Source organism: Lytechinus pictus, chromosome 1 (genome assembly GCF_037042905.1).
Source record: "Lytechinus pictus isolate F3 Inbred chromosome 1, Lp3.0, whole genome shotgun sequence".
In the NCBI taxonomy this organism is placed as follows: Eukaryota; Metazoa; Echinodermata; class Echinoidea; order Temnopleuroida; family Toxopneustidae; genus Lytechinus; species Lytechinus pictus.
In genome coordinates, this window is record NC_087245.1 from 31,435,556 (window position 1) to 31,463,079 (window position 27,524).

The 27,524-nt window shown below is 36.7% G+C and overlaps 1 protein-coding gene across 2 annotated transcripts; it reads left to right on the forward strand.

Annotated features, from left to right (window-relative positions):
• Positions 1-14,880: 14,880 nt before the first annotated feature.
• On the forward strand, positions 14,881-27,385 carry LOC129261047 (V-type proton ATPase subunit H-like). Of its 2 annotated transcripts, XR_010293769.1 has the most exons (11): positions 14,881-15,069; positions 16,018-16,131; positions 17,209-17,411; positions 17,705-17,812; positions 18,853-18,937; positions 19,307-19,485; positions 21,312-21,437; positions 22,159-22,260; positions 24,599-24,712; positions 25,380-26,446; positions 26,757-27,385. XR_010293769.1 is itself a non-coding variant. In XM_064100403.1 (10 exons), the coding sequence occupies exons 1-10, from the start codon at positions 14,887-14,889 to the stop codon at positions 25,420-25,422; spliced, it is 1,257 nt and encodes a 418-aa protein (XP_063956473.1). In that variant the 5' UTR covers positions 14,881-14,886; the 3' UTR covers positions 25,423-27,385. The 2 variants fall into 2 exon arrangements, 1 of the variants encoding a protein (XP_063956473.1); XM_064100403.1 differs by having other exon boundaries at positions 25,380-27,385.
• Positions 27,386-27,524: the final 139 nt, after the last annotated feature.

The window sequence follows — 27,524 nt, forward strand, 5'->3', positions numbered from 1 at the left end:
AATGATGAAGCAGTATAAACAACGCATATTCACATTTTAAGCTATCTTACAAACTGTACGCTCTGGAGGCTCCATATATCTGCCAATACTATATTAGTAAAGAAAAATACAATTAAAAATTGTCGACTTCATTAAAAAAAAATCATCACGAACACAAAACTGTTGAAGTATTTTTAAGGTCAAAGAGTACCTTCTCCAAAGTCCATTTTCATATGTTTGGTGATTATTACGCTCACATAATCATTTTGCTGTGCTGTATTCAATGAAAGTCCTAAAACCAAACCCCCTCTCCGACCCCATCCCAAGATGCCCCCAACAAAACCCCACTAGGCTCCAGTCCAACAATAGCCAAAAACTTGCTTTGAGTCTCGCGCTTTTCCAGGTAAAGGAAATCTGTTTACTTTTACCATACGTTTTTTTAACTCAATAGAGCAACTCGGTCAACCCATGGGGCAGTGACGTAGCTACGGGGGGCCTGGGGGCATGTGCCCCCCTGAGATTTGGTGTGCCCCCCCCCTGAAAAAATTGGCGGAGCAAAAAAAAAGAAAAGAAAAGGAGAAAGAAGAATAGATAGAAGGAGAAAGACAGAAGGAAAAAAGAAGAGGAAAATAGGAGGAAGACGAGTGAATGAGGGGAAGACTTGCAAAAAAACCCAAATCTTTCATGTTACTATATAAAGTTTTCGCTTGCACTTCGCGCCAGAATTGCCTGTTCGATGAGATTCATATCTCGCTCAATAGGCTGATATGGAGCTTAAAATATCAAGTTTTGAAGTCATTATACAAAACAAATTTCAGCTCGGACATCGAGCTTTTATTGTTTTTTTTTTCATTTACAAATTTAAGTGCTCTGTAAAATGTCCGTTTTATGGTCTACATATTAACATTGTAAGCTCACGCTGCGTGGTCGCATTGTTTCTATTGTTCCTATTGTCTTCGTGTATTTCATAAAGTTATCAAAATATCAATTTTCAGATGTGATTGTCAAACGTAGGCCTATATAAGTTAGCGCTGCGCGCTCGCATTTTGATTGGTGAGTACTCTTTATCAATTCTATAACCAACAAGCTCCCCTTTTCATTACATTTTATTTCAAAAACCTTTTTTTGAGATCGGTATATCAAATGTTTTCAGCTCGTGCTTGCATTATTGATCTGCATGATTAAACAAATGTATTCAGAATGCCCAGGTTCTAGGTCTAAATCTAAAACATGCGCGATAGCCTGCATGTTCTTTAGTTAAAATGTGCTTAAATTATCCAGTTTCAGATCAGAATATCAATAATTGTCTGCTCGCATTATTAATGATACCCAATTAACCATATCCATATTCATGATATACAAAATATATATAGAGTGTCCCGCTTTTAGGTCTAAAATCTCAATTTTCTTCCTCTCGCGCTTCGCACTCGCTTCAATTATTTAGTTACATACCCCATTTGTGATTACAAAAACTGCTTATGACCATGTTTTAGGTCGGAATATCACAAAAATTCAGGTCGCGCTTCGCGCTTCCATTATTGAAATATGTACCGTCTTCTTGGGTAACTGTAAACAGTCCTTAGCAGGTCCTTTTCGATCATGTTAGAACAGTTATCAACAATTTCTGATCGCGCTTGGCGTTCGCAGTATATTTAGTTACATACGCATCTTGTTCAAGATCACAAATTACATTGCCCAGAATATTAAATTTTCAGGACAAAATACATGAAAGTTAAAAAAAATCGCTTGCGCTTTGCGCGCACTTTTTATATAGGGCTTATGACATTATTTCATATTTATATTGTTTTATAAGAATAAAGCTAAGAAGTGACTGATCGGGGAAAATATAGGTGAAGATAATTTAGGGCCCCACCCCCTATTGACGAAAGTCGGATCCGCCCTTAATTGTGACCGGCATACACACACACACACAGAGAAAAAATGTTGCCCCCCTGAAAAAGCAAGGACCCCGGCCCCCCAGGAAAAAAGCATAGCTATATACGCCACTGCATACGCCACTGCATACCCGGTGCATTTCATCAACATTTTTGTCTGACAAGTTGTCAGATCTGACATCTTTCCTTGATTCTGATTGGCTGAGAGGCACTGTTACTATAGTAACTGTCGGATCAAATGGGACTTGTCAGATAAAACGTGTCATGAAACGCTCCCCAGGTTATAAAAAGCTAAAAAGCGGCTTTTTGACAATTAAGCTTGCCTGAGAAAGCGCCCACTCATTTAGAAAAAATAATGCTAGTTAGTTTACTTTTAGTCAAGTCAAGGAGCAGGATTTTTTTTTTTTACAAGTTTCATTGAAAAAAAAAACGGGGGACCCTAAAGGTCCATACCGTATAGCTAACAGCCATGTCACGTCAAGTGAAAGGTTTGGGCAAGTCAATGATGAATAATATTACACTGGACGTGATGTATTTTGAAGTTTTACAGAAAAAAATTATCAGACTTGATACCAACCTATAAAAAAAAGATTATTATTCCCGGTATAAAGAGCAACGGAGACAAAACGACTGGTTGTGCGACTATTGCTATTTTGTAGACGGGTCGACTTGGAAAGGCCGAAAAGAAATGCCTGAAAAAATGACGTCTCTGTACACTCAACTTAGCCCTGATGGGCCCCAGGCTGGTGGTGGACTTGTAGGGGGCCATGCAGACCTTCCTCCATTAAATTTATTTGAAAGAGAAGCAAATGAAGTCAGAAATCACCGTGTCAATTGGCAGTCATACCTTCAGTGAGTAGACTCCCCGACCCCGACCCCGGGCTGTGTACATGTAGCACACGTACCGGTATGGTAGTGGTCATGTGATGTGATGTGATGCGGTTTGCATGCAAAGCTAATATTAGACCAAAAAGCTTCGGTCTCTGTTATGTTGGTTGTTCAGCTGAACTCCGTTGGCTTCACTCACCAAATACAGAGACCGAAGTTCTAGCGCGATCTGTACAGGGGACTCAATGGCCATTAACCCAGGGAGCCCAGGACTGGAGCTTACCGTGTATTTTACCATACTCACGGGACTAGGGTGATTTATGCCATGGTCTAAATATTTCTCCAAATAAATTGTGAAAACAGAAATTATGCACTTACCACGATTATATGAATGAAGGTCCAACGAGTGGCAGTTTCCTGACATCTGGGCACAAACTGGAACCTCAAAAAAACGAAAAGTTCTCTCCTACCCCAGTCTCGATCGGCCATTTTGTTACAATTCATAACAAAAATGGCCGATCGAGACGGGGGTAGAAGGAGAGAACTTTTCGTTTTCGTCAATTGTTTGCCGTGAAATGTTGTGAGGGTGCAACTACTAAAAGTACTAGTACAATGAATGACGATGTGTGCCGTAATTAATTGGTTGGAAGGCGTGACAAGTATTCAAAGGGACAAGACGCAAAAATTTTGCTCCGGCGAATCGCTTATTCATGCTTACACCTTCGTCACATTTGCTATACGGCGGCTGTACGGCGAGTCAATAACAGCCGTTTTAACATTTTATGTACGAGCTACATAATGTGGTTTGTATAAAAATGAATAAAACGGCTGCATTCGACTCGCCGTACGGCCGCCTTAGAGCAAATGTGACCAAGGTATTAGTACCTGATGATGTGAGCTTCCAAAAATATGTATATAATTCCCGTAAATTCCTGACAAAGATGGAAAGGAGAAAAAAATTTGTTTTGGCTACCAGCGGAAGTAAAATGCGATCCGTCAAAGCATTCGATCAACCGCGGCGACCGCGCACAACGTCTACAGGCGCTGGACCCACTGAATCAGCTTGCAGAGCTCTGTTCGTTCCTGAAGATGTGACTACAACCGTGCCTAATAATAATTCCAAAAGCGCTGACAAATACGGCCGCATTGTCACTGGTACGTGATTCCTCCGAATTAGTCCTCAGAAAAGTTTAGTCACGACTCAGTATCGTTCTTGCTGTATACCCGCACGCTTAATATCAGTTTAATAGATACCATGTGCGCGCAAGCATACACAATACAAGGTACTTGAGGCAGAGCTTTGCCGCTATGAAACAAAATTCTCTTTACGCTACGTATAGCTCCAATAGCTCTAGCTTTTGCAGTAGCGTACGCAGAATTTTTGAAAGGTAGAGTTCGAGTTCAATGAAAATTTGAGGTTTTCACTCCCCCCCATTAGGTCTTTTCATAACAAAAAAATTACAAGCAATTTTTTAAATCTAAGTGGAGGGGGGGGTGAACTCCTGCAACATTCCCTGACCTTACCTCGGTCATTTTTGCTCTATGACGGCCGTACGGCGAGTCAAAAACAACCGTTTTAACATTTTTTTTTGTAATAGCTACAAACACGTGGTCTGAATAAAAATGGATAAAACAGGTGTTTCCGACTCACCGTACGGCCGCCGTATAGAGCAAATATGACCGAGGCATTAGGAACGCAAAATCATGAGGATGGAAACTTGGATAAAGCAATGTTCATTATTCAATATTTGTTATGATTTCTCTTAATATCATGAAATGGCTGAGCAAATTACTTGTATATTTCTTAAAATAACTCAAAATGATGAAGAAACGAGTATCGATTTGAAATTATGAAATGATGAAGATTGACTTGCATTTTTACATTACAAATTTTTATTTTGCTTCTCAAATGGGGGGCATGGACCGACTGTGCCCCCCCCCCCCCTGCATCCGCCTCCAATGCTCATGGGTACTAGCATTCGTATTTATGCATACAACTTATTGAAATCCTCATCCATTCCCATTTCCCAGTCATGTTCAGTTCTTAATCTCCTTTGTTATTCGTTCTTTGAGTAGTTCGTAGTGGTCAAGAATTTGTTTAAATTATTCTCAAGACCCCAATGCACTTGAGTTACTTCGTTTTAGGAAAGATAACTCTTAAAGTCCCTTTGAAGCTTTGAAGTGAATGCCCCGGAGCGACTTGAATGGGTTCGATTAACTACACCGTCTCGCACGTGTTGCGAACAAAGAAGGTGTGAAAATTACAATTAACAACTAACAATAGGAAGAATCCGTTTCAACTGAAGTTACGCAACGATCTCTGATAATCTCTAATTGTGCTTTCTTGACCCCAATGAATCCTCCCAAACCACATTGTCCAATGACGGAACTACTACAAGTAGTCAGCGTTTGTGAAAACGGAATGATGATCGAGGATGATATAATGGTGATGGTAATACTGATGTTGGTGATAATGAAGAAGGATAAGGAGGATGAGGATGAAAGCGGTGGTAATGATGATGACGATAATAACATTTTTTTTGTTTTTTAATCTATAAGCATAATGATGTGTGAATAAAAAACAAGACATTATGATCGTGATGATGATATCGAAAAGAAAGGTAATGATGGCTGATTATGATAATGGTGATGATTATGATTGTAATCCCAGCGATGATGACAATGACAAGAATGGTGATAATAATAATTATAATGTTGTTATAATGGTGATGTTAATAATGATCGTAATTGATCACGAGAATATTTATTACGACAAGATTGATGATTATGGTAGCAATATAGTGATGATCAGAGGATAATATTTTGCTGTGGGGGACAATAATGATGCACCCTATGAACGAAAGGTATATCAAATCTATTTTAACTTGTTGACACCTAAAAACAACTTTAAAACATGTTGTGATAGATCGCACACCCATCTGAGATGTTTGTGACTTCTATTCTGTTTTATTTACGTTTCCAACATCGTCGAGAAAAGACGTATTTAATATTTCTTAACGGAGAACAAGGGATCATAACGAAAGGTATATCAAATCTATTTTAACTTGTTGACCCCTCGAAAATATTTCAATCATGCCCTGATAGATCGCACACCCATCGAGATGTTTGTGACTTCTATTCTGTTTTATTTACGTTTCCAACATCGTCGAGAAAAGACGTATTTAATATTTCTTTACGGAGAACAGGGGATCATAACGAAAGGTAAATCAAATCTATTTTAACTTGTTGACCCCTAAAAACGACTTTAAAACATGTTGTGATAGATCGCACACCCATCTGAGATGTTTGTGACTTCTATTCTGTTTTATTTACGTTTCCAACATCGTCGAGAAAAGACGTATTTAATATTTCTTAACGGAGAACAAGGGATCATAACGAAAGGTATATCAAATCTTTTTTAACTTGTTGACCCCTCAAAAATTTTTCAATCATGCCCTGATAGATCGCACACCCATCTGAGATGTTTGTGACTTCTATTTTGTTTTATTTACGTTTCCAACATCGTCGAGAAAAGACGTATTGAATATTTTTAACGGACAACAAGGGATCACAACGAAAGGTATATCAAATATATTTTAACTTGTTGACACCTAAAAACAATTTTAAAACATGTCCTGATAGATCGCACACCCATCTGAGATGTTTGTGACTTCTATTTTGTTTTATTTACGTTTCCAACATCGTCGAGAAAAGACGTATTGAATATTTTTAACGGACAACAAGGGATAAAAACGAAAGGTATATCAAATATATTTTAACTTGTTGACCCCGCGAAAAATATGTATCACCAATAAATATGAGATGCTACCAACTTCTATTTTGTTTTATCGACGTTTCCAACTTTGTCGAGAAAATGCATCTTTAATATTTCTTTACGGAGAACAGGGGATCATAACGAAAGGTAAATCAAATCTATTTTAACTTGTTGACCCCTAAAAACAACTTTAAAACATGTTGTGATAGATCGCACACCCATCTGAGATGTTTGTGACTTCTATTCTGTTTTATTTACGTTTCCAACATCGTCGAGAAAAGACGTATTTAATATTTCTTAACGGAGAACAAGGGATCATAACGAAAGGTATATCAAATCTTTTTTAACTTGTTGACCCCTCGAAAATTTTTCAATCATGCCCTGATAGATCGCACACCCATCTGAGATGTTTGTGACTTCTATTTTGTTTTCTCTACGTTTCCAACATCGTCGAGAAAAGACGTATTTAATATTTCATAACGGAGAACAAGGGATCACAACGAAAGGTATATCAAATATATTTTAACTTGTTGACACCTAAAAACAATTTTAAAACATGTCCTGATAGATCGCACACCCATCTGAGATGTTTGTGACTTCTATTCCTTTTTATTTACGTTTCCAACATCGTCGAGAAAAGACGTATTTAATATTTCTTAACGGAGAACAAGGGATCACAACGAAAGGATATCAAATATATTTTAACTTGTTGACACCTAAAAACAATTTTAAAACATGTCCTGATAGATCGCACACCCATCTGAGATGTTTGTGACTTCTATTTTGTTTTATTTACGTTTCCAACATCGTCGAGAAAAGACGTATTGAATATTTTTAATGGACAACAAGGGATCAAAGCGAAAGGTATATCAAATATATTTTAACTTGTTGACCCCTCGAAAAATATGTATCACCAATAAATATGAGATGCTACCAACTTCTATTTTGTTTTATCGACGTTTCCAACTTTGTCGAGAAAATGCATCTTTAATATTTCTTTACGGAGAACAGGGGATCATAACGAAAGGTATATCAAATCTATTTTAACTTGTTGACCCCTAAAAACAACTTTAAAACATGTGGTGATAGATCGCACACCCATCTGAGATGTTTGTGACTTCTATTCTGTTTTATTTACGTTTCCAACATCGTCGAGAAAAGACGTATTTAATATTTCTTAACGGAGAACAAGGGATCACAACGAAAGGTATATCAAATATATTTTAACTTGTTGACACCTAAAAACAATTTTAAAACATGTCCTGATAGATCGCAAACTATTCTGAGATGTTTGTGACTTCTATTCTGTTTTACTTTCCTTTCGTCAATTATATTTCGTCATGGAGAACGGGAGTTCATAACGAAAGGTATACAAAATATATTTTCACTCGTTCGCCCCTCAAAACAATTTAAAAGCATGTCCTAATTCGCCACCGGTTTGCTTGCGCGACTCTCGTAAACACGGATTTTTTTTTTTTAATTGGTACTTTGTACAGGAAGCTACCAGGCAACCCCTATTCCCCCTCTCGTAGATCCGCCCGCACCTCACGCGCTGCATTCGCTGCAAAGCTTCGCTGCAAATGTTATCCGACGTGCACACCGAACACTGACCTCATTTTATGTGAAGTGTACGCTGGCGCGCTGTGTGTGTGTGTGTATGTGAACTTGCACTATTCAGTGTATTCTCGTGCGACGCTCCGGCGGATTAGCCAATAGCGATAGAGATATTAATTGCCCCGTTCCCCAGCGTGTACAGATTATGCAAATTAGCTTTAATGTAGAATATAACGGTACTTCGTACTAATCTCTTGGAACTCCTTTGCACACTCTCATTATGGAACAATGGCTATGCAGGCGTTGGAACGCATTTGGGCTTTTGACGCCTCGCCTTAGAAGCCGCCTGGCTACTCGTACACAGACGGCTCGCTGGCGTGCAGCCACCATTAGGGGGTGAACAATGCAAAATCCCCCCGACGGGGCACATCGATTTTAGTCTTTATTTCATAGAAATATTGAAAAAAGAATTGAACCAAAATAGAGATTATTCGATTTTGGCGTGAAATGCACCAAAACGGGAAAAATAAACTTAAAAAGGCGAAAAACAGTGACTTACTTCGACTGTCGCGCAACTTCACTTCCCCGTTTTATCCGAGCTTAAGTACATAAATTAATAATACTAATAGGTTAATCAAATTAAATTTAGACTCACTGATTTTAAAACCAATTACAATAATCTTTTCTTCTAAATAAATGTCTTTTTTAAACCAATCTAATATTAAAGTGTGAACCTTTTTCCAAAAATCAGTTACTTGGTGACATTTTAACAAAACGTGAATAGATGATTCAGGTTCGTTAAAAAATGAGCAAATAATGTTTGACGAGATCTTCCATTTAAAAAGATTTTCTCTAAATGGCAAAATATTGTGCAGTAATTTGAAATTAAATTGTCTCACTTTATTATATCTGACATTTTTCAACTTAAAATCTAATACGTGCTTCCATTCATAATCTATTGGTAGTTGACAAATTTCCTCCCACCACCCTGAAACAGGGGGGTTCTCTTGTTCTGATTCATTTAGTAATGAATAAAAATGTTTTGCTTTCATGCGACAAACTTTAATGAAATCACCAGATGATATTTCAAACATTTCTGGTTCAATTTTTGTTTCATCTTTGGTGTAAACTGTATTTCTTATTTCACTCACCCATACTTTTGGAAATGCCTTTTTCAATTTAGAAAATTTAAAATTTATTAACAATGAATTTGTGCCCAATCGTCTTTGTAATGAGTCACGATATCCACTGCCCATTTTTAAAAAGGTCACTGACTTTTTCAATCTCGTTAGCTTTCCACTCTTTAAAATATAAGAGGTCATTTCCGTGTTTGATATTGCTGTTGTACCATAATACTTGATCGAATACATCTTTAACGTTATAAAAGTGAACATATCTCAGTTCACTCCAGTACACAAGTAGATTGACATAAAACTCTGGTAATTTGAACTTCGTACATAAAAAAGCATATCTTTACTCGAACTGTTCATTCTCAAAACCTCCGATACATCTCCGATGAGGTTTATCCAGAATTTAAAAAATAGTCTCCATTGTGACTTGTCACCTTTAAGGTATTTTGTGAACCAAGATAATTGTAATGATAAAAATTTAGTTCTTAGGTTTACCATATCTAAACCCCAATTTTCTGGAGAGCGAGTAACAACCGCTCTCTTGACTTTTTCTTTTTTGGAACCCCAAAGAAAACTGTAAATTAATTTGTTAAGTTTAGTCATGGTATTCTTTGGAATTGGTAAACATGTCCCAATGTATACAAATTGGGAAACAATAAGTGTTCTTATAATTGTTCTCAGTTTTTCAAGATATTAATTTAGATAAAGAGATATTTGACTGTGCGCAAAATTTGGTAACGCACGAATTAAGGTCACACCACCATATACCAAGTTGTTGGGTGTCCGGACAGGTTGTGTGTCGGTCGATCAATTTTAGAAAGTTATTTGATAACATTTACAAGCGAAGTTTCATCAATTTTTAGTACAAAATGTTAGGAAATATTAGGCCTATAGAGAACAAAAAAAGATGATTACAACTATTGAATTCATATTTTTAGTGTAATCCAAAGACAAAAAAGGAGGGCTTCAAAAATATAAAGTGTTCTGACACCCGACCCCCCATCCTAGGTACCGGTAACTTAGATCTACAACAGCTGCAGTGCAGTGTAACTGTTAGGGCCCAAGTTAGAATGCATTTTAAAGGAGTGTTTTGTTTTGTTTTGTATGCGGGCCGCGCATGCACACATATGGGTATCAAAACACTGATTTTTTTAAAAAGGGTGGTTTTGTGAAACTGGTCAATTGCGGGGTCAGACATATTTTTTTAATCAAAGCTTTTTTTTAAAGTCTAGCCAAACGTGTTTATTTTAGAGTACCGGTATGTTTTTTCCCCAAGCTTTTTCACCGGGGCTTTTATTCCTCCTCGTTTCTGAAAGTGTTCGGGCCCGAGACAAAACCTGTTTAGGGGATATATTTTGGTGACAACTTGTTAAGGGGCCAAATTGTGTAAATTAATCCCACAAAAAACTTGTTTTGGGGGTTATTTTGCACACTGAGAAAAACTCATTTAGGGGGTGTTTGGAAATAATTTGGTCATGCATGTGTAGAGCAATACATTTGACTAGCCCTCTGGGGAACAAATACATGTATGTATAGCCATTATAGAGGAGTTGGTTGGAACTATGGTTCTGGAAGTGACGCCACAATGTGACTAGATTCTTCATGTAGTTTCCTGAGGGGCACAGCCCCAAAACTGGCAAAGGAAAATGATCGCATTCACGTTAGGATAGGAGGACATAGTCTGGTCATACTAGTTCACCAGACCTCCGAACAAAGGCTGTATAGGCCTATGTAACCATCATCAGTATTAAAGCGACTTTACATTGACAAATCATGGGGAAATCAAGGCTAATCTAAAAATAGAGAAGGGATTCAAGTCTTTCACTCGGCTGCATGCCTGGGGTGTTTCGTAATAGATGCCGGCGTGTCTGGGAGGTCTAATCTTAGGAGAGCAATAGTTAGTAGACTAACCAACCAGAAGTAAACTGCATGTTTTCACTTTGAAACGTACCTCCACAGAGGTTATTTATTTTGCTTTAGCAATCAAGAGACCTGCTATGAGTCTAGGGATTGGGATTGTTGGAAGCTAGAACTGCGACGATCCGAAGTAAATAACCATCGGTCAAATTCATGTGCTGTCCGAATTTTATTGCATTAGTCCGACGGGCGCTCATGACGGACGGATTATATTATGCAAGTCAATTGGCCTTTTGCAAATTTCGTATTGATTCAATTTCCCCATGATTTGTCAGTTGCCAGGCCCTTTAACTCTTGCATTTCATTTAAATACAACAGATAGGTAAGGTAAGGAAATAATTATAAGAAATCCCGGTCTTTGAGTGAGAAATGATTAATAATATTTGATAAAGATGATTGATCATTGCGTGTATGCGCACTGTTGTTACAATCTCCATGCGATTGATTAAAGCTTTGCCCGGCCCATCAAGCCGTAGATACCTGTAGTTATTGAACTATTTGCAGCTTGGGGTACTATTCTTGGCTTGTGACGTCATCAATGTCTGGATTCATGGCATTTTCCCGATTTCGTAAAAGTGGTTTGAACTAGTATGGTCACATGACAGAGTTTAGACCAATCGCCTGGTCAGATTAATATCATTATGGATACAATAATAATTATAGACAGGGCATTTAGAGAGTAAATGTATTTAAAGATGTAATTGTAAATCCGAAATGCCCAGTTGTTGTAGTTTGTAATGGGTCGTTTCCTCATCCAAATGACCTCCTAAATATACTCTCAGTGTGTCTGTCACAAGGTTGATGAGCTGCTAGGTAGTAGCAGATGTCCAGAAGGTGGATCAGGATGGGTGTTGTTATATATAATCAACAGTGGTGGTGGATGTGAGATTGCAGTAGCAAGAAGATAGAGATTGGTATGTGTGAAGTCCAGTGAGCTGGCTTGATCCTGCATGTAGCTGGTAGAAGGTTAATGAGAATGGAAGGCATTTCCGTATAGGAGGCTTGTATCAGGACAGCAACTATTATGTGGCTCAGAAACATGGAATTTGAAGACAATAGAAAAGGAAGGTATCTAGAAAAGAGAGAAAAAAAGAGCCATGATACAAAAAAATTGTGTGGTGTTAAAATATCGAGAGAAAAAATGAAAAAACGAATAAGCTGTCATGGAAGTGCTGAAGTGGGAAAGAGAAGTGGTTTTTAGATGGATAGGCCTTGTGTTGAAGAGGGTTGATGATGAGCCTGTAAAAAGAACATGAGATAGTTCTGGGCCCCGTCTTACAAAGAGTTACGATTGATCCGATCAATCGCAACTATGGAAGGCCAGCAACGTCAACATCAATTATTCATGTTTGTTAAAAATATTTTCTAGCGATGATGTATATTCATGCATTCATTGTTTTCTTGAAAATTCACTGTGCTTCTCTTTGCATACAAAGGACATTGTGCAAATTTTTCGTAGAAAAAATTATGACACTGATGGATTTCCTAGAGTTTCGATTGATTGGATCAATCGTAACTCTTTTGTAAGATGGGGCCCTGGTAGTAGATGGCATAAAAAAGGGAAGACCATGGTTTACATTGAAAGAATAGGTGATGAAGGAAAGATGGGAAGAAAGCAACAAATCACTGAAAATTTCCTTTTCATAAAGGCAAGTTTGGTCACTCATGTCTGGGATAGCATGTGAAATTAATTAGAAGTAGAATTAGATGTAGACCAGGGGCCCATTTCATAAAGAGTTAAAATTATGGCAACTACCATGGAAACCTTGATTCTGATTGGCTGCTGAGCCCTGTTACCATGGTAGTTGCCATAGTGGCAAAGTTACAACAGTTGTAAGTCCTTTATGAAACTGGCCCCAGTCCTAAATGAGTTTTTACTGACCTGTATCAATGATTATTTACATCTGGGACCGACCTTTAACACCACCAATTGAAAGATACATGTATGACTGGGGTTTGTGACTTCTGCATTATTAAAAAAATAAAAACTACCCAATGTTCTTTCCCCGCCCTCTGAGTTCACTCCCTCGCAAGATCGTCCGTTTGCATAAAATCTCCTTGATTCTGTCATCCCAGTGTTGGTACTTGGTACATAGCTCTTCCTTTATATTGATAGTAAAATGAGACCTGTATGTACATGTAATTTATTATAATAGCACCCAAGGGGAAAAGAAAAGTTGTTCACGCAGGTGGTCTTTATGTGGAGGTTTCTCTTATGCTTGTTTTATTTTGAAATATAGGCAAGTTCAATAAACTTATCTTTACAGACAGGTTGTCCCTTTATACAGGTTTGACTGTCCTTAAAACCTTTCATGAATGCATCCAGACTTGTCGGATATTTAAAGGACAAGTCCACCCCAACAAAAGTTGATTTGAATAAAAAGAGAAAAATCCAACAAGCATAACACTGAAAATTTCATTAAAATCGGATGTAAAATAAGAAAGTTATGACATTTTAAAGTTTCGCTTAATTTCACAAAACAGTTATATTCACATCCTTGTCAGTATGCAAATGAGGAGACTGATGACATCAATCACTCACTATTTCTTTTGTATTTTATTATGTGAAATATGAAATATTCAAATTTCCTCCCTGTTGTCATGTGAAACAACAATTAATGCCTCCCTGAACATGTGCAATTAGCATTGTTAAATACTATTTGGTTCAATCATGTTGGTCCTTATTGTCAAATCTGTAAAAAATGAAATATTGTATAATTCAAACAATAAAAAACAAAAGAAATAGTGAGTGATGGACATCATCGACTGTCTCATTTGCATGTCACTGAGTTGTGCATATCACTGTTTTGTGACAAATAAGCAAAACTTTAAAATGTCATAACTTTCTTATTTTACATCTGATTTTGATAAGATTTTCAGCATAATGCTTGTTTGATTTTTCTCTATTTATTCAAATCAACATTTTTCTGGGGTGGACTTGACCTTTAATACTCCTTTGTGTTTCAACTGGATGAAGCTTGTGTGTACAAACATTGTAGATCTCTATCACAGGAAATGAGCCAACCCTGTACTACACATTTGGCTACATCTCCATGTTAGGAGGTAGGATTTACAATGAAGAATGGAAATTTGAGTTAACTCATTCATGCAAAATATTAATGAGTTCATGAATTGCATGATAGATGAGAAGCATAGGCTACATGTACTGTGATTTTGTTGTTGTTGTGTATAGTAATTTGTTTCCTGTATCAATTATTGATGTGCATCAGTTCTCAGTAGATAATCCCTATAAAGGTTATAATGTAGAATGGGCACATTTTGAGCAATGTAATTGTGACATTGATGTGATCTCATAAATCATACATGTATTTATGGAAAATTTCTATTGAAACACTTTATAATTTTGGAGAATACACGCACCATAATCTCCCCCCCCCCCCCACAATAAAATTAATCCTTAGTTCTCTATGCGCCTTGAGCACTTTGCAGAGTGAATTTGAGGTTTCATATGTCACATTATTAAGTATAGTTCATACCTTGGAGGTAGACTTACCCTTCTGCAACCATCAAGATTGTAACCGGTAAGTTTTGTGCTATTAAAGGCTCTGTGCAGCTGAAATACATGGGCAATTGATAAATTCCTATGGTATGAATTTACTTTTGTTAGTTGACCAATGTTTCCAAAGATTCATTTTAAATGAGTTTGTTGATGCACTCCCTACTACACTCAAAATATGTTAGGTGTTTTAGTTGAGTGAAAACCTGCCTTCTCAATTTTTTTGGGGGGCAGCCTTGAAAGACTTGCCTTCATTAATCTATTTGCTGTCATTTTGTTATTAGGGGCCAGATGATTTCACAGGAGGACTTTGCCTTCATCAAGGACTACGATCTCGCTGGACCTGAAAGGAGAGATCAGCTGATCCAGGCTCTGGGCCCCCTCTGTGCCAAGACCCTGGTCCGTCTCATGGGGCGTATCGCCAAGGAGATGACAGTTCGGTACATCCTCACCTTAGTGGATGACATGCTGAAGGTACGTAGGACTAGTGATATGTATAGTGTAGAGGTTTCATGGGATACTATGTATTCTTTTGTGGGCATGTGTTGGTCCTAATAAGGACCACCCAAAGTAAACTCAACATTTTGACAAGTGTGTTCTTAACATTTTCAGGAGAACGATGTGATTAGTGATATGTACAATGTACAATGTACATGCATATATACACAGTTTCCTTGGAGTTTTTTAATCAAGACTTGTGGATGCTTTCTCTATATCATGCATGTGTAAGTAAGGAGAAGTCATGAGGTGAAGTCTGTAAACCAGATGAGATTTGATGACTTGAAGCAGAAAAGTACTGAAGCTTAGTCAAATAATTTTAAAAGTTCTGGTAGCGATGAGTTGATGAGTGGCGATGAGTAGATAAGTCTAGAAAAGATGCGATGAGCTTGACTGTCTATCATACTGTAGTGGATCCCCCTACTTTCACATATATCATGACATTTGTATTCTATTCTGTTTGTGTATATATTTACAAAGAATATTACCATATCATTTTAACTAATGTAATATCATTTGTATTTGTATTTATTCATCTATTATGAAAGTTTTATACTACATTAATGTAGACTTTGATGGCTTTCTTTCCTCTATTGATTTTTTTTAATGTATTTGAATCATGAGTTTATACTCGATTGTAAATAGTTAAAAATGATCTTGGACTAAGCGGAACTTAAACCTGCCATCTGCATGTGTTCATTACATGCAATGTAAACCTAACTTTTTGATGTACCTCTGCGTTAAACTGCTATGAAAGTATTATTTATTTGCTATGAATGTTCTACATTTGGCTCTAGAGGTTTTCATTAAAGTCATGTACTTAATATTTTTCATTGAAATTTTAATAGCCACTCCACATTTTATCGTTTAAAAGGTAGTAGCAGGACATTAATGATGATTATTTGTGGTGTGTTTGCATGACAGGAAAAGCCAGAGCGGGTTTCAGTGTTTGCTGAGCAGGGCAGGAAGAGCAAGACGAGTCCATGGGTCCCATTCCTGACGTTACTCAACAGAGAGGACCAGTTTGCTACCACTCAGGTACATGCTGACCAAACTCAGTGAAATATGTGACCACTGTGTCATCACTATGGTGGTCAGTGCCTGTCAGAACTACCCACCTCTCAAAATTTCCACTCGGCGTTCAGGGCATTATCACACCTGCCCGCCCCGACACTACTTTCCACTTGCAAAATATGAAAACGATATTTTCAATGTTTACAGGTTCAAAAGTTGTCGCCCATTTTCCAAATTCCATGAAAAAGAATCATTTGAGAGACATTAATTTACAGTTCAATCAAGTATTCTGGTAACTCTTGCAAAATAAATCAAATTTCACATATCATTAGTCACAGTCTACACAACAGTAAGGTCAATGTAAATATCACTAACACACTTAGACATTTTACAATTTATTAAGTGGTACGCAGAATATTATTATGGTATTATTATTAGTATCTATTTAGTGCAAATGTATTACAATGAAAAATTACATGGTTGCGGAAAACGTGAAATTTCTTGGTCAATGTAGCATCAATGCAATTGACCAGGTGAGGTGTATAGGTAACTGGTCTAATTAATTTATATAATGCAATATGTGCTAATAAAGTGGTACTTTAAGCTATAGCCAGGGTAAGACAGGGTTCCAAGCCCATCAGGGAAAAATGCCTTAATTGAGGGAAAAATCAGGGAATCTTGATCAGCTCAAAAGGCAAAAGCACTGTAGTCAGTCAGACTCTGCTATATTTTGTTGCATATCAAAACAACATCCATTGAATGACTGGTTATGGTGGTACTAATTAGTTTTACATTATTGCTTTTATACAGAAAATACATGTAATTCACTGCAATAACTTAGAAAATATGCGAAACTGGGAATGGGTTTAAATAATTATCATCAGGGAATTTTTTAAACTTCCATCAGGGAAAAATCACACAATTTTGTTTTCTTGAAAAGCTGGGAACCGTGGTAATAATAGTTGTGCTTTGTATCTCTGGCAAGCGGCACGGTATAAATCCGGTTATTAATGGAAAAAATATATGTACTACATAATCAATTTTAGATGATTGATCACTGCAATTATCACTTATAATGTGTATCTGCTTTATTTTTTCCAGTCTTGCCGAATTGTAGCCAAACTTGCCACGTACGGCAAGGATCGTATGAACTCCAGCGATCTCAAGTTCTTCTTCAATTGGATCCGCAATCAGCTGACGACGCAGAACAACGAGTACATTCAGACTGTGGCCATGTGTCTGCAACAGATGCTCAAGTACAACGAGTACAGGGTTGGCTTCATGGCAAACGATGGAATCAGCACGTATGAACTGCTCTCTTTTTTTTTTGGTGTTGTAATTTAGAAACAGGGAATTTTACAGTGATGCATCATTTAGGAAATACAGAAAATAAGTTTGATTTGTGAAAAAAAACAATCATTTCCATTTCTGTATCTTAAATAAAATTCATCTGAATGGTCATTTCATAAATGTATGTTTCTTGTTTTTAACAATCTAGAAAAAAAATCTTGCTTCTTTGTGTGAATAATTGTTATTATATCATTTAAGTCTACTTTGATTATAAATATTCTCTTACTCTTCCATTCTCCATTTGTAGGTTGATTCTTGTGTTATCAGGAAAGGTGAGCTTCCAGATTCAATACCAGCTTATCTTTTGTATCTGGATGGTGTCTTTCAATGCGTCCCTGTGTGCACAGATAAACAAGTGAGTTTTAGTGTTTAAATGGGAATAGGGTCATTACAGGCATTGGTGCCTTTCAACCAACCCCTTTATGCACACATATACATGTGAGTTTTAGTTTCTTATGCGAATAGGGTAAATGGTGTCTTTCAACCCGTCATTGTGTGCACAGATATGCAACTGATTCAAAAGTTTATAATGTGAATATGGTAAGTGGTGTCATTCAACCCTTTCCTGTGTACATACATGTAGATTAACTTGTGAGTTTTAATGTATATGTAAATGAGGCACATGCAATAGAAGTTCAATTTTATGTTAGTTCCCAAATTTTTTACTGTTTTTTTTTTCTTTTATCATGTTGGAAGCTTTCTGCACAAATCATTAGGAAAAAAATTTAGTGCAAATTAAGCCAAAACCAACCCTGTTTAAACACCCCTAGGTTTGAAGTTTGTGTGAATTAGTCAATGGTGGACATTTTTGTAAAATAAAATAAATGCAGAGCTTCTGGTCCTGCATTATCATCATGGTCAGTTCAAATTAAATTTCATATTTCTAAAAGTTTGAATATTTCTATCTGGTTTACAGTTCTTGTGTTTGAAAATAGTGACGAATTTGTCGTTGTCTAGGTTATAAATTGTCAGAAAGTTATAAAATACTTACGTATGCATCTGGCATGTGAAATTTATGAATGCTTACTTTTTATGAATTGAAGTCATCAACTGCAATTCAATATAATCCCATCCAGGAAATAATTTTGCTGTACAAATTTGAGTCGCATTTTTGGTCATAAGAGAAAAGTTCTCAACTAAATAATGTACAGTCCTATGTAAAAGTATGCTATACAAAAGACTTTATGCATAGCAGTCTTTCAAAAATGTGTAGCAAATTGCGATGCGACACCAGGAAAATTATTCCCTGCCATCTTACTTAATTACATGTTGCTGTGTCTGACAAGCCTCAATGAAGCTTGTAGATTTTTGATGGAAATGTGTAAGATGTATTTATCAATTTTGCCTTGTAAGTATGCTTATCCATTTATTAAACAATTTTATTTGTTTGTAAAGGTACAAGATTGTTCCAGTTTTGGCTGATATCCTAAGTGAAAGTGTGAAGGAGAAAGTGACAAGAATCATCTTAGCCGTCTTCAGGGTAAGTTAATTCTTCATGGCATTATTCAGTGTGTTAAGCTCAACACACACTACACTATCAGAAACTCCAACTCTCCCGCTTTCGGCGGGAGATCTCCCGCCCAAAGCCCATTTTTGCAAAATCTCCTGTTCTCCCGCCCAGGCCCTGTGTCTCCCGCTTAAGATGTGTTATCTCCTGCTTAAAATTATCTTTCTCCTGCCCAAACATCTTTTTAAACTAACTCAAATTTTTATATCCAAGCCGATATTCAAGTTGCAACTTAAGTAGAGCGTCAATGCTCAGTGCGATCTCGTACTAAAAATTTCAGCTCAAGTAAGACATGCATGAGTTATTGACATAAATTGATTTCTATTTTCTGTTTCCTTGTAGAATCTGGTTGAGAAACCTGAAGAGAAGGAGGTAACGCAGGAGAATGCTCTGTCTATGATCCAGTGTAAGGTCCTGAAGCAGCTTGAAGTCCTGGAAGGACAGAAGATTGAGGATCCAGACATCACCGAGGATATTGAATACTTGAATGAGAACCTGCACAACAGCATGCAAGATCTCAGGTAAGGAGAATGAATAATAATAATATATAATAATAATAATTTAAGATTTGTATAGCGCACATATCTGTCGATGACACTCAAGGCTCACAATCAACTACTTATACAATACAGAAAATGAAATTAATAAATACACAGAAATTCAACAAATTGACAAGAAAAAATACACAATCAGTTAAAGTTGGTAGTCAAAATTACAAGTTAATATATATAATTTCTCTACATCTGTGTTTAAGGCAATTTTTTTTTTCTTTTGCCGTTTGTAATGCGCCTTATACCACGGTCACATTTGATCTACGGCGGCCGTACGGCGAGTCGAAAACAGCAGTTTTATTCATTTTTATTCCAACCACAAATGTATAGCTGGTACAAAAAATGTTAAAACGGCTGTTTTCGACTCGCCGTACGGCCGCCGTAGAGTGAATGTGACCAAGGTATTAACGCCCTCTACCTTTGTCTTTACGTCTATACATGTATGTGTATTATGACGTAATAAACCCATTCATTGACTTCGCCCTTTCGTAGGATGTAGGCATATATACATATATATATATATATATATGAGTAATATGTGAGAAAAGATATTACATGGTGTTTTATTTGAGGCATGCTAATGTTGCAGTTTTTCACATTTATACTATTGAATTTTACAGTGGTATAAACTACTTTATCCCTTACTTTGTACTGGAAAATTCATTTAATGGTTATAGATCTTTGGTAACATCTCTACCATGATTACCAGTATCAATAGTGAAACTGGAAATCAGTTTTCAAAGAAAATACCATCAAATTAATTTTCAGTATCATTCCCTAGAATTAATTCAACGTGCAAGGAGTTAAACCTTTCCCATATAATACTGCAGTAACAAAAATTATACAAGGAATTATAAAAGAGTTATAGAAAATGTGCATGGTAAATAGTACAATCAATCGTTTATAGAAGATGGGTTTTGTGAATAACTTTGACTTACAACTAAGATGGGGTTAAATTAGATACATTGACATTAGTACAGTCATGTATATTGTCTGAACAATCATGCTTGACAGAAAATCCCTTATCTGAAAAAAAATTGATTTAGAAATAATTTCTGATGAGTTGTGATGATCTAAAAGTGTGAAGAAGATTGATAAAAGACACTTATTTAGAGTACTGACTTCCCGGTGATAAAATCGTGATGAAAATTTGTATTGCATTTGTATGGAAAGAAATAATGTACATATCACCAAAAACTGCATTAGGAATGACTCTCAAACCTCGTTGTGTATTTCACATCATTGTCTTTACAACGTAAGAAATTAAATCAAAGAAAATGTGACCTGCCACTCCAAAATAAGTTGCCAGGTTCCCTCTAAACAGTTAAAATTAGCTCATTTGGAAGAGTAATTTTACTTCATACTGTCAATATTTAAAGTTCTAAAGTTAAATACAAGACCAGATACAAGAGTTTCTTTGACCCCATTTTTTCTGAAATGCCTGGATGTTTCATTTCTCAAGCTTTAGTGAACCTCAAATGTCGCACCTTTTGTCGATCAAGTACTTGAGTGGGATATTGATGAGTTGGGTATTTAAGCTCATGGTGTGCTTTATCAAGCTCAATAGAAATCTCGAAATTTCAAAATTTAATTTGGGTGACTTACTGCTTTTTTTTGGGGGGGAGGGGTGCTGGTGGGTCTCATACAGTATCTATGGTAGTACCAGTTCTGGCAAATAATCATTGTACCACAACTAGGACCTACCCATTTCAGAACTAATTTTGCAATACGTTAAAATTTTATCATCTTTTAAATAAACTACATGAATTAATCATATCTTGGTTGTCATGTTGTAGTTCGTTTGATGAGTATTCTACCGAAGTGAAGTCTGGTCGTTTAGAGTGGAGTCCTGTTCACAAGAGCGAGAAGTTCTGGAGAGAGAATGCTGCCAGGCTGAACGAGAAGAACTATGAGCTACTCAAGTAAGTCAATGATATACAAGTGACATTGCCTAGGGTGATTTTTTTTTAATTACAGGAATTTGTTGTACCAAGGTAAAATTCGACTTTAATATGTTCTTCACGCTTGTTTTGCCTATTCTGGTCTTAAATAATGCTTTGAGATGGGCAATCATTAGACTTTTGGATGGTAGAAAGTCTACTGCATGAAGTTTAGTCATCACAGGGGGGGGGGGGGTTGTTGGAAGCATCATGTTATGGTGGTTCTGACCTTGCCTTTCAATCAGAGGGTCGAGGGTTCAAATAATAATAATATGTCCATTTATATAGCGCAGTTACTATGTGCATATACTCAGCTGCGCTTTGATACTTACTTGGTATCATATTATTACCCCGGCTGTAGCTATGCCGCCATATTAATAGGCGCTAAAGCGTTCAAGGAATAAATCCTACCGGGTACCCATTCGCCTCACCTGGGTTGAGTGCAGCACAATGTGGATAAATTTCTTGCCAAAGGAAATTACGCCATGGCTGGGATTTGAACCCACGACCCTCTGTTTCAAAGTCCGGAGACTAATCCACTGGGCCACAACGCTCCACTCCAACGAATCCCACTTCAGGCATACATTTCCTCTATCTAGATACTAATTCTCTCATCACCATCTCTCCAAACTATATTCTGGTTCCCCCCCTCCCTCACTCTTTCTCTCTGGCTCATCTCATATATTTCATTCTTTATATGCAGGATATTGACGAGATTGTTAGAGAGTTCTAAAGACCCTCTTATCCTGTGTGTCAGTGCTCATGATATAGGAGAGTATGTCAGACACTACCCCAGAGGGAAAAAGTAAGTAGAAAACTGTTTCACATCTCTACAAAATTAGTATCCATTTGCGATTTAAAAGGTTATCTGGGAAATTAGGTAAGGTGCCTAATTAATCTTAACAGTATAGACAGATTTGTCGTACTAAGCTTCTTATAGATAGACGGTGACACGACATTTGCTCCTGCGACAATTTCTCCGGGCTTGATTTCGTCTAAGATGTAGGGTGGGGTTGCAAAAGGGTTTTATTTTAGGTTTAGGGTAGGGTATAGTGTTAAGCCCAGGGTTGAAGTTGGCAATTTGATTAGAGTGTGGAATTTAGAGCGGAGCGATTGTCTGATTTCGCCTCTCCAAATCAACATACAAAAAGCTGTAGGTCAACATGGCGAGATAAGTTATCTCTCCAAGTTGACATACAAAAAGTGGATGGCAACATGGCGAGATAAGTTATCTCTTCAAGTCGACATACAAAAAGTGCATGGCAACATGGCGAGATACGTTATCTGTCCAAGTCGACATAGAAAAACTGTATGTCACCATGGCAAGATAAGTTATCTCTCCAAGTTGACATATAAAAAGTGTATGGCAACATGGCGAGATACGTAATCTCTCCAAGTCGACATACAAAAAGTGTATGGCAACATGGCGATATATGTAATCTCTTCAAGTCGACATATAAAAAGTGTATGGCAACATGGCGAAATCATTTTCTCGCCATGTTGACATAAAAAAAAGTTGTATGTCAACATGGCAAAATACGTTTTCTCGCCATGTTGACATAAAAAAGTTGTATGGCAACATGGCGAGATAAGTTATCTCTCCAAGTTGACATACAAAAAGTGTATGGCAACATGGCGAGATACGTTATCTCTCCAAGTCGACATACAAAAAGTGCATGGCAACACGGCGAGATACGTAATCTGTCCAAGTCGACATACAAAAAGTGTATGGCAACATGGCGATATATGTAATCTCTTCAAGTCGACATATAAAAAGTGTATGGCAACATGGCGAAATTATTTTCTCGCCATGTTGACATTAAAAAAAGTTGTATGTCAACATGGCGAGGTATGTTGTCTCTCCAAGTCGACATACAAAAACTTGTATGTCAACATGGCGAAATACGTTTTCTCGCCATGTTGACATAAAGAAAGTTGTGTCAACATGGCGAAATACGTTTTCTCGCCATGTTGACATAAAAAAGTTGCATGGCAACATGGCGAGATAAGTTATCTCTCCAAGTTGACATACAAAAAGTGCATGGCAACATGGCGAGATACGTTATCTCTCCAAGTCGACATAGAAAAAGTGTATGGCAACATGGTGAGATACGTAACCTCTCCAAGTCAACATACATAAAGTGTATGGCAATATGGCGAGATACGTAATCTCTCCAAGTCGACATACAAAAAGCAGTATGTCAACATGGCAAGATAAGTTATCTCACGAAGTCGACATACAAAAAGTGTATGGCAACATGGCGGGATACGTTATCTCTCCAAGTCGACAAACAAAAAGTGCATTGCAACATGGCGAGATACGTAATCTCTCCAAGTCGACATACAAAAAGTGCATGGCAACATGGCGAGATACGTTTTCTATCCATGTTGACATTAAAAAAAAGTTGCATGTCAATATGGCGAGGTATGTTACATGTATCTCTCCAAGTCGATATACAAAGAGTTGTATGTCAACATGGCGAGATACGTTATCTCTCCATGTTGACATATTAAAAGTAAATTAGGTATCCGCAATGTGCACGCACCACATCCAGTTGGAAGCGAATCCAGGCCACTACTCGGCTGGCTACAGATAAACATCTATGTGTGCACACGTTGTTGATAAAATGTTCTCTCACCAGTTACTTTTTATTATGTGTCAACTTTGTATGATGTTGACATACAACTTTTCATAAATTGACTTGGCAAGGTAATGTATCTCACCATGTCAATATACAATGTTTCATATGTCAACTTGGTGAGATAGTGTTCTCGCCATGTTGATTTTTTATCGACTTGGCAAGAAAATGTATCTCGCCGTGATGATGACCTAATGACATTATCATGTTATTTCGCGAGAAAAAAATTCTTAATTGTGCATATTGTTTTTAACAATTTGTATCATAAACTATTTGCAATTTTGTAACATGTAACACCATGCAATCTTATTATATTTCCTGTATATGTTAAGAGGACTCTTTCTTACAAATTTTACAAATTTCTTTCTTTCATATCTTCCAGAATTTATGATTATATTTGTTATAATTTTGTACAGTATATTGTTATGGTCTTTTTATGAGTGAATTTTTAAAAAATAAAGTGAACTGAAACTGGAATTGTTATCATTCATTTGTTTCTGATAGTGTGATAGAACAGCTAGGAGGCAAGCATCTTGTTATGCAGTACATGACCCATGAAGATCCCAACGTTAGGTATGAAGCACTGCTAGCCGTACAGAAACTCATGGTTCATAATTGGTGAGTAAACTTCAGTAAACATCAGATCCTTTGATCCAAGAAAAGCCTTACTTTCGAACTATCCCACTATTACAAGGATTTTTCTTGTTACAGGGTTCCCTCACTCATGGAAAATCCTTGAAAAATTTGTGGTCATGGAAAGTCAAGGAAAAGTCAGGGAATTTGGAAAATTTGTGAAAAGTCATGGAATTGCATTTACCTCTTGGCTATGGCAGCTTTCCAGTTGTGTCTTGCAATTCTCATACTCTGTGATCATACTCTGCTATGATAATTGGTGTTGATGATTTCTATTTTTCCCAGTTTATGACATCCCAAATTCTACATAACTCCCGGGATGTCACAGGAAGTCATGGAAAACAGCAATTAAGTCATGGAATTTCAAATTTCTGTAGGAACCCTGCGTTACTTATTGATAATGGAGAATAGGAAAGATGCCTTTTTCACCCCTCCTGAAGTTTATTGCCTACGTTGTTAGTGGGTACCAGGCCCCATTAGAATGTAGCCATGAGCTATGAGCATTCAACTTGCACGTATGTACTATGAAATGCACAAATTGTCCCCAGAGTAAATTTTATGAAATATGACTGGAGATAAATGTAATTGTAGTTATAGTATTCAAGACGTTCATTTCAGTCGATCCTTCTTTCCTTTTCTGTTGTATCCACAGGGAGTACCTAGGAAGGCAGCTTGTCCAACAAGAGACAAGCTAGGAGAAGCCTCGTGGGCATTCTGATATCGACAATCAGCAACTCTATATCAAACTGGTAACCAGGGCACTCTCATATGAGCCTTGGGCCTGTTTCATAAAGAGTTATGGTAACTTTGCGAGTATGGCAACTACCATGGTAACATTGCTCAACAGCCAATCACAACCAAGATTCCATGTTAGTTACCATAATTGTAGCTCTTCATGAAACCAGCCCTTGTCATCACCAAGGAGTTGTCATTCTCTGATGGTTACAGTATTTCTCAGCCCATCGTGTCAGACCAAACATGTCAGAAAAAAATGTGGCTGACCACATAATGTCTGTACACAGACTAAACATCTTGCATGGGCTTTACTATGTGGGACTAGTAATTGAGGTAATAGACAAAGACAAATATGTGGTCTGCCCTATGGTTATTATGTAGCCATGTGATCATGTCCTGGAATATAACTTTTTATCTCTTCGATATTAATTTTAGTTAATGTATGCCAAAGCATTAGGTACAACTTTTACACATATTTATAATCAAATATGACAAGTATGACTCAAACAGAATGTAAGTATATTGATAATTATGCAAAAGGTAGAATTGAATAAATTATATGCCCTTCAAGACTGCTTTGGGTGGACAGTTATGCTATGTTTTGTTTTTTGTGCAGGACAGAGGGAAGGGTGAACAAGAAGGGTATGAGATCTAATATATGGTGTGGCAGGTTTTAGAGGAAAGTTTGTCCATATGTTCTTTCAAGCAATACAGGAGAGTGCATAAGGTGTCTCTTAGACTTCAAGTCTGGACACACATTTGTAAATTTTGAATACATGAATTGTGTTTCTGTTTCTTTTTTTTTTATCATTGATGACCCAATTTGAAAATGTTTATTTTCAGAATGTGCAATGGGGTGAAATCATCTTTTCTGTTAAGTATTATTGTAGAAAATATATTCTTTCTGTAATACCATTTGCAAAAGTTTTCATGTTTGTCATCCAATCATACAGAGAATTGCAGATTGATTTTAATTTTTGTTAGGCCACTGTATCATTTATTTCTAGCAGGAATTTATATGCATTTAATTATTTCGAATCATTCATTATTTGATTGGTGCTCTAGGAAATAGTGTGTAATTGATACCAATCGTGGAATCTGATGATACAGAAAAAAATCATATTGTATTTTGAAATTAATGTGACAACACATTCAAATAATTTACCCATTTTCAATTTTGATAGACTCTGCATTAGAATCATGGGTTGGTGGGAATTCATACCCAAGAAGAAAAAAATACAGACAAATTTGGGGTCCTAGGATCTGTAAACTCCTGAGAGTTTACAGATCCTAGGACCCCACATTTGCAGAACAGTGGATGGAATCCATTTATATGAAGAAACAAAATAAAAATCATATTATATTTAAAATGAATGTTAACGCATTTATATTCTTCCATTGACCAAACCAAGTTCCTTGAGAATTTCTATTTATACTACAGTGACATCAGGGCATTGGAATGGGGACCTGGGAAATTGATACCTATTATATTGAATTTGAAAGGAACTGCATTTGAAATATTGAATTAGTAGGAATTAGTATCCAAGAAAAATTAATTGCTAATGAATAGGATACTTGGGTATGTGAAATCAGTGGGGTTCAAAGATTTAGAAAATGCTGAAACTATGGATGGATTTTTTTTTCAATTCTTTATCAATCCATTATATCATTTGAGCTATTGTAAAGTAGGAAAAATATGTATGACATTCCATTGTAAAACCCTTAGTAAAGATAGTTTAGTACATGTGTAATTGTATGGAATGATTGTTTATTCTGCAGTGGTGAAAGAACACATGGTAAAGTACACCTGAAAATACATGTTGTTATTTTATGTGTTAAGTACTATTTCTGTATAGATATGGAATATTGGAGAAATTATATATTATATGAAATAAATGTATTATCCTGGTATGTATAACTGGATCTTTACCTGAGATGTTTTTGTTTTCATTTTGAAGTGAATGTTATGACGGTGTTGTAAAGACAGTCTACTGTGCATTAGTGGACCTATCTATCTATCTTTATATCTATGTACCTACCAATCTATCTAGCATATTTTGCT

What these genes read in the sequence shown, in the direction of transcription:
- LOC129261047 (XM_064100403.1), top strand. Translation starts at nt 14,887, where the DNA reads ATGATTTCACAGGAGGACTTTGCCTTCATCAAGGACTACGATCTCGCT. An exon ending in GCAAACGATGGAATCAGCAC is followed by an intron (nt 17,412 to 17,704) that starts GTATGAACTGCT and finishes CTCCATTTGTAG; the next exon opens with GTTGATTCTTGTGTTATCAG. An exon ending in AAGAACTATGAGCTACTCAA is followed by an intron (nt 21,438 to 22,158) that starts GTAAGTCAATGA and finishes CTTTATATGCAG; the next exon opens with GATATTGACGAGATTGTTAG.